Raw genomic sequence first — 8274 nt, 5'->3', positions numbered from 1 at the left:
ATATATGGATGTTAAATATTCATTCACAAACCTTCTGTGCCCTGCTAAGGATCCTAAGAACTGATGATAGCACGGGAGCCACGCAGCTACCATGAAAGCCTGTCAGGGAGATCTGAGAGTGGAGGATAACACACCGGCTTTATAGTCCAATCCATACCTGTCAACATTGGAATTTCAAAATAAGGGACATTTTCTGGCGGACTCCGCCCATACCTTAACAGCTCTCAGCCCCCCAACCCATATAATGTAAATGTAAACACATAAGGGACGGGTTCAGGAAATACATGTTTATTTAAAATATGTATTACTTGTACAGACATGTTTATAAGATGTATGTATTTTAATATCATATATACATTTTATTCAGTGTGGGAGTCCCTAGCATCTGCAAGGGACTTGTTGTGAACATAGGTTGCAGACTTTGCCTGCCTCAAGGCTAGCTGAAGGCTACATTATTTTTGGCGCAAAGCATCGACATCTTTCCCTCAGCTTTGGTCACTTGGTTTGCCTCCGACACAGTTCTTGTCACACATGAAGTCATTGACAGTGTATGTTTTTGTGCCTCGTGCTTGTGTTTGGATGATTTTTCATTCTGGAGAACATCGCTTTTTCCGTCGTGTGCAGAGCTAAAATCTGAATGGCACACTTTACAAAACACACGAGTTTTCCCGACTCTGCTTTTAATAAATAAGGGAAGGTCTCCTCCCATTTGTCTAGTTACTTGCATAAAGTTTGAAATTTTTAGGCAGGTACAACTGCGTCTCCATCCATCTCCCGTTTCGTCTTCTCCTTCTGTGTTATTCTTCCTGTTTTCTTCTTCTGTGTGTTTACTGGCGGATAACGTTTTTCATCTCATGTTAAACATAATACTGCCTCCTGCTCTACCGGAGGCCACTTTACCACTGTACACTTTTTTTTTTTTTGAAAGGTTCAAAATATGGGATAATTAGGGGAAAATATTTAAACGGGAGGACAGCGGGATAGAAGGAAAAATACGGCATAATCCCGAGAAAAACGGGAGGGTTGACAGGTATGGCCCAATCATGCACAAACTGTTCGACCACATCAGGGACAAAACATAAACATTATATCCATTGACCTTTCCCCCCAATATATTTACTCTGTGCATTATGGAGTGCAGAGAAGATGCTGTTTCTACCACTTCCCATCTTCTCATATACCCCAAGGACATTAAAGTGTTACATGCTGACAAAAGTGGTCTTTTATTAAAAGATGCTGCTAAACAGCATTCTGTACATAATTAGTTGTTAAGGCAAAAAGAACATCAGTAGTATAACAAATATATTCTAGGGTTTTTTGTTAGGGTTGCTATTACATCAGGAATTGATCATTGGATGTCTCTCTCTGAGCACTCAGAACTGTTAAATAGAAGAAAAACAGAACATTTTCAACAACAGTTTTATCGATTTCTTAAAGATTGGCGCACCATCCATTTCGGAAAGTTACAGAAATGGTCGGACATACCCCTCCTGTTTCCGACAGAGGAAAGGTGCTTTTCGGCCCGTCATACAAGCAGCCCTTAAAGATGCTGGTAAGTTTAAACTGAGCGGTTTTAGTAAGTCAGTGTGAGCTGACTTATCCAGTGGCTCTTGACTACAAAGGGAACAGTTTGTGCTATGAAACAGCACCAGGGTAGAATCCATACATTCCTCTCTTACAGGCACAGGTACAGTTAGCCACTGCAGCCAACGACACCAACAAGCCAAGAAAGTTGATAAGCACATGCTTTCTCTTTTTTTATTTTAACATTATGAATGTGCACCTATACAAAAGACACCGCAAGTTAAAATACTCTTTCACATACATTGTAATTTATTCTTTCACCATTTGGACAGCGTTTGATAAGCAGACACAATATATGATGAACTGTATACACCTGAACACAGTCAGCTTTTACTGATTGGTTCCTCACAGCAAATATACTGTACATAACCACCTTTAAGAGAAAATAAAAAGGAACATACTGATTCGGGCCCCTTATAGAATACATTCAGACCGAACCACGTTGGTCCAGCAAGGGGAGTGACCCAAGCTGCTGGCTTCAAAAACATACATGGTCACAGCTTAAAATACATGTATTCATTTGAAATAAAATTAGCAATATACTTTGACCATACTCATATTCTCTACTGAATACTATTTTACTGTGCACAACATTCCTTTTTTACTGTATCAGTATCTATATATTACTCTGGAAAACAAGAACAACACTGCAAATTCACCTCTGGGCAACAGCAGAGCCAGCGTGTGTAATGCTCCCAGCTCACTTCAGCTCACCTGCTCTATTACAATCCTCTGCAGACGCTGATGGAAAATAGCCTCAGCCTACCGACTCAAAACTTCCTGGCTGAAGTGTAAATGCACAGAGCTATTATCTGAATGACAAACATGCTGCTGTTGTGCTCTAATTTAGCTCTGAAGCACAAAATGACTCTGAGGGTAGCTTCCATAATGAAACACAGAGCCGTGTCCCTCGTATGCCTTATATAGGCATGAGTTCTGGGAATATATGTGATGTGATACTGTATATGCTAGAGTGGGACACACAGCGACTACTGATCTCTGTGCTCTGTGTGAAGCAAGTTGTACGGGTTCATATCAACCAAGCGCTTATCTGGCTGCAGCCAATGATTCATCCTACTGCAACACATCCACGAATCTGAAATACTACACACATTCATACCCACTTGAAAATACACACACACACACACACACACACACACACACACACACACACACACACACACACACACACACACACACACACACACACACCCACACACACACACACAGACATGCCAAGAAATATATTGACAGCACTGAAATAAATCACCTGTATAAACACATATATACACACACAGTATTTAGCAATTATAAATTAACATTGTGCAAATAGTCATACATACAAAGTCAAGTTGAGTTGCAACTCAAACATTAATTAACGCTCTGCAGGAGGCTTCCATTCTTTAAAAATAAATGCGATGTATTCAGAGGCAAATGTACCACTGCTAATTTAGCTTTCTTTGTCACTAGAATGTTTACCAGAGAGGTTTTGTTCAACTTTTAGGGTGCAGAGTTTTGTTCTATAAGAGTCCACAGCCCCAGCACACACAGGATAAGATGAATATTAAAAACTGTCTGTATAATAACCGGTTGCAGGCAATCATTAAAAGTATTTTTATTTTCTTTCTTTGCATTTTCACAGTGGAGATACTGATGTGATGGCACTGTATGAGTCACACAAATTATAATTCAAACTAAATATGTGCAATCTGCTTGCACGACATCCTATGTTTAAACTCGCTGGAAAACTCTTGTGCCAGAGATGACACGTTACTTTGAGTCACAGTGTTGGATTCATACTTTATGCATGTGTATCTCTACAGGCCATGTCTATATGCTGTGTATTTTTATCCTTGATTTGAGTGCACAGTTTACTCTCTCAGCTTTCATCTTAAGGGTTGAGTGGGCTATTGTGTGGAAGGTCAGGGCTATGTGAGTCAGACAACATCTTGATGGCAGGGGAAAAAGAAAAGATATTTACTGGCACAGAGTTGCAACTATTCCTTGAAAACACACCTGGCACATTTACACAGTTACAACTGTAGCACTCGGTAGTATCCAAGGTTTAGACCTATATAAAAAAACACTTTACTGTAAAACACATAGTCAAGCAATGATCATTTCAACTAATTTATAATTGACCCCATACCATTTCTTGGTATGTAAGCCAGTAATCTGGTGAGAGCAGCTGCCAATTCCCAGGTGTGGTCACTGTGGTCACCTTACTGAACGAGGTACAGCCGGCAGAATGTTTCTTTTTTTGTTTTTTACATTTCCATCACAGTCAGGATAAACAAAAATCACAGATATCAAAGCAAAGCAAGAAAAAAACAACTCTGTTTCCTACCATCTTGTTTTAAGTCACTTGTTTGGTCTTTTTTGTGTATGCAGTTCAATGTCCAGTTTGTCTTTAACCTCTTGTACCACAAAACACACATTTGATACACAGCACAGTAAGTAAAGCAGAGGCTCAAGCAAAGACCCTGTTTCTTTTTTTTGTTTTGTCTTATTTTGTTTCCATCGTTGCTATTTGAGGTTTGAGGTTTTCGTCTTATTATTTTACATGGCTTATCTGCCTTGATATGCTGTTGTTGCATTGTTCAACATGCAGCTGTTTTCTTCCACTGTCCGACAAACATCTACAGAAATCCATTTACGCGGCTCACAGCGCATTAGACATCTCAGCATGGGAGTCTGCCGTATTATTCTCCGTTCTCAGGCTGTGCAGAGTGCTGCGCTTCGCTCAATCTCCAAGTGACACCAATCTCTGGTGAAAGACCACTCTGAGAGATGAGTCTATCAGCACAGCTCTTCACAGCCATCCAGGGAAGTATGGCAGAGCCAGATGAGAGCTTAAGACCCTCTAACTTTCTTCATCAAGTTCTTCTTCCCAGCGCCTTTCACAGTTGGCTCTCCACGTTCTCTCTCTGAACCTCGTAACACTGCACCTTGTCAGTAAGGCTGATGTCCTCCAGTAGGCTGCAGTTGCTGATGGTTCCCTCGTGAAGTGGGGAGGCGCACTGGCCTGCAATACCGTTGTGGCATCCAGCCACAAGCATGTGCGTCTCCTCAGGGCTGCAGACCGGGGAAGAGGTTTTGGCGATGTCTGGGAGATGAGGCAGTCGAGAGACGTGGTTTAACAGGCTCGCTGTCTTCGTGTTGGGGGTATTGCTGTAGGTGTGGCGGTATTCCTCCTCGATGTTCCTCCCAAGCTTCCAGCGCTTCCACTTCTTCAAGATCTCTGATTGCACCTGAAGAGAGGACGGAGACGCAAGCAGACATTATGAATGTGATAAAGGGAAAAATGCCTGGGGTTGACAAAGGGTTTTTGTCACGCAAATGAGGACACTCACTTCTTTGTTGACAAAGCAGTACAAGATGGCCACCAAGAGACCCTGTGGAGACAACCAATACTGAGTCAGTCCCCTATTATTAAATCACGACAGATAAAATATCACAATATATGTTAAAAGCAATGAAATATCCCAAAGTGTTTAAGCGTCAATACATTTCGGTTACATGGGGCATTTGCAGGTTTGTTGCATTATGACTAAATAATATATCTTCTGTCTTAAGTTGAAAGTGTCATGGCTGCACTTGTCCTCTTTGACTTTGTCTTAATCTCCTCTCTCTGTTGCTCTCTTCATCAAGGCGATTCCCCTGGTTGTCTGTAATCTTGACAAACGTCATCTGTGCCCGGGAGCAAGAAGGTCACCGTCATTGTGTCACAGTGTGACACAGACAGTTAGCAGCACAGACAGCACATTATGTTAATGTATTCCTCCTGACACATGCGTAAATTCAGTACTTCTCAACTGTCTGACTCAGACATGAAGCGACTAAACAAGATCATCTGGAATATCACATGAAGGACAACATTTTAAAATTAGGTATAGAATGAATTTTGAGATTTGGATTTGATTAGATGAATGTTATTCTCTGCTGCAGTTGTGCACCTTTGACTTAATCTTGTTAAATTAAGATTGACTCAAATTTGAGCACAAAGGCCCCCTTTATCTCCTGCGTTGCTCAGTTCTCACATCTCCCCCCCCCCAAGACATATTGTATGCTTTGTTTTTCAATTGTGTCTTAGTACAGGAACAACAGTGGGGGATTATGAACCATAACATGTCTCATCAATGTTTCAACTCTCACTCGAACCCCTGATGTAAGCTGAATTTCAACCCTAACCTTTTGTTTGTGAATTTGCAGAAGCAATAGATGCTTTGGTTCAAGTTCTGTTTTCAGGGTCTAACCTGGAAGGAGGAGAAGAAGAGGTCGCTGAAGAGCTTGGTGAGACGCAGTCCGATGGTGGCCTTGGTGGACTCGTCTGTGACAAAGATAAAGACCACCTGATGGATGCCCAGCAGAGGGATCAGGGTTAGGGTCGACTTAGCCAACCTGAGCGTGAGGGGATGAGAGACAAGAGAGAGAACGAACGCATTAAGTGGAGAGAATAATGTAATGTAAAGATAATTCTTTTTGACATTTTTACTCACCTGAATTTATAATCTGTGTATCTCATTTGGTGTGCTCGAAGTTTTGATACAAGAATTTTGATAATATGGATAAAGATAAGGAAGTTGATCTGTGAAAGACAGAGAGACCGGTGTCGATAATAACAGTTTTGATTGAAATAACAAACGGATGTTAAAGGTCATGCAGATAGATAAATTACATTGTGTTTGCGTTGCTCAAAACGTTGAAAAATCAAACTTGAAAACCTCAACAGCAACGTGTCTTTTCAGAAGCAAAGCATAATCCACATACTGCACTATACATTGCAAAGTAATACCAAAGGTCTTTTTTTGTGATTTGAGTGCACTGCACCTTTAACATTATTACTCACAGCAGAAGCACATTATTGTCAGGGAACTATATTAAAGCAGCTGCCATCTCAACAGCTGGTGTTCCTCTAATGAAAATCACTTATGATGTGACCTTTACAGTATACTTGCAATTAGTAGGTAACAAGTGAAAAGGCCAGTCATATATCCAGGCCTTTTGTGATCATTATAAGCACAGTGTAGTTTCTTTAGTTTGGTACAAAAGCAAAAGTTACACGCCAATAAACATGGTTTCATAATGGATGAAATGCAGCTTTCTCCTTCTCCTCAACCTCAGATTTATTAGCACACTGTGGATTTAACTACTCCATATACTCAATATGTACACTGTAATAACCGTATTTATAAGTATGTGCTATTTCATCTGTAAGTGTTTACTACTGAGTATAGTTTTCGACAGATGTGCACCTTGAACATGGATCAGGATAAACAGGGAAACACTGCAATGGGAAGCAGCCGTCGCGTCCCTGCGACAACTCAAACACAGGAATTCCTGTGAGATACAGGCCACTTAGCTGAAAGATTAATGCATGGAAAATGCCCGGGATGTCTGCGTAACTGTCCCGACATGAAAGCCATGACAAATCGGACTTATATAAAAGGTCAGAACTGACCTTTGCACAACACACCTACAATAAAGGACTTAGCTCAACTGTGTGGTAGCAAAAAAATAAATTTCTTTAATCAAAAGAGCTGTGACTCTTAAGATGTTTCCCAGATGTTTGACCTAAAGCAAAGTCAGCCTTTTACACTTTATGAATAAATGAGGTGTGTTTAATATTCTAGTGTATAAATGGAAAAAGTGGAAATACAGGAGCGGTGGGTAAATGTGGGATTTGAGGGTGAACGCACTTTCTCAATGCAAAAGTAATAAACAACTTATATGGCATTTTGGATTCATATGTTTAGGAAATAGCATACCACGATGTAAAAGGAGGGAATGTAACGCACCCCCCCCCCCCCCCCCAAAAAAAAAAGAAGAAGCAGGAGACATGCAACACAGCAAGGACGGGGAAATTACCACAACTGCTAGCAGTATCGGGGAACGGATGATCCACCAATAATTCATGTTTATATTTTGCCCCCAGCACCTGAAAAAGAAAAGTATCGGAGGAGAGATCAGAAATACCTCACATGCTTTCAAACGAGGTTCCCTCTGTAGCACATTTTGTCTCAATGCTTTGCAACTCTCCGTGGCTGAAGTGAGAGAGTGGCGGTACCACACAGCACCATCATGGTAAAGCTTTACATAATAACACAATGTGCCTGTGGTTTAGAAAGTGCAGATTTAAAATCCTTGTTAACCCCCGTTTACTGCTTAGGCTAGACCCTCAGAGATTGCATCATAAAGTTTTGAAGCATGAAATATTATAAACGTGCCAAAACGACTGCTGTTCTGAAACAGTTTTCATATTTGCCGTCTTGCAGAAGATGAAATGTGCCTGTGTGAAAGGTTTAAGTGCAGCCAACTCCTCTTGCAGTAATCATGTGTTGAATTGACTGGGAGCTGCTGAGAATCAACTTTCATATACGTAAGAAAAAGACCATCTGCCAGCTTTCTTTCTGATATGAGGTGCTGTCAACACAAGAGACCCAAAATGCAAAATGTTGAATGCAGGGTCTGAAAGCAGCTACGGATGGAAGGAGTTGAGGAACAGAGTGAAGAGAGAGGGAGAGCACTGTCGACACTTACTCTTGATTTTCATATAGGTATTTAGCTATCACCCAGGGCACGAGGAATATTAGCGGGGTACCTGTGAAGAAATAAGAGCTGTCTAAATGCAAATTGCATGTCATTTTGTGCACCAGCGTTAAAGCTGTTTACATTTATCTGCTCTCGTTT

The 8274-nt window shown here is 40.9% G+C and overlaps 1 protein-coding gene across 1 annotated transcript in view; it reads right to left on the bottom strand.

Moving 5' to 3' along the window:
* Positions 1 to 1810: 1810 nt before the first annotated feature.
* Positions 1811 to 8274, bottom strand: part of gcgra (glucagon receptor a) — a 32906-nt gene continuing 26442 nt past the window's right edge. Inside the window, exons 9-14 of the mRNA XM_029438609.1 lie at positions 8125 to 8185; positions 7453 to 7522; positions 6084 to 6172; positions 5841 to 5985; positions 4938 to 4979; positions 1811 to 4835 (exon numbers count right to left, since the gene is read on the bottom strand). Coding sequence (XP_029294469.1) covers positions 4485 to 4835; positions 4938 to 4979; positions 5841 to 5985; positions 6084 to 6172; positions 7453 to 7522; positions 8125 to 8185 — 758 coding nt within the window. The 3' untranslated portion in view covers positions 1811 to 4484. The remainder of the gene's footprint in view (positions 4836 to 4937; positions 4980 to 5840; positions 5986 to 6083; positions 6173 to 7452; positions 7523 to 8124; positions 8186 to 8274) is intronic.

Source organism: Cottoperca gobio, chromosome 8, assembly GCF_900634415.1.
Source record: "Cottoperca gobio chromosome 8, fCotGob3.1, whole genome shotgun sequence".
Classification (NCBI taxonomy): domain Eukaryota; kingdom Metazoa; phylum Chordata; class Actinopteri; order Perciformes; family Bovichtidae; genus Cottoperca; species Cottoperca gobio.
The sequence above is the reverse complement of the archived record's forward strand: the minus strand, read 5'-3'. Positions and strand labels throughout refer to the sequence as shown.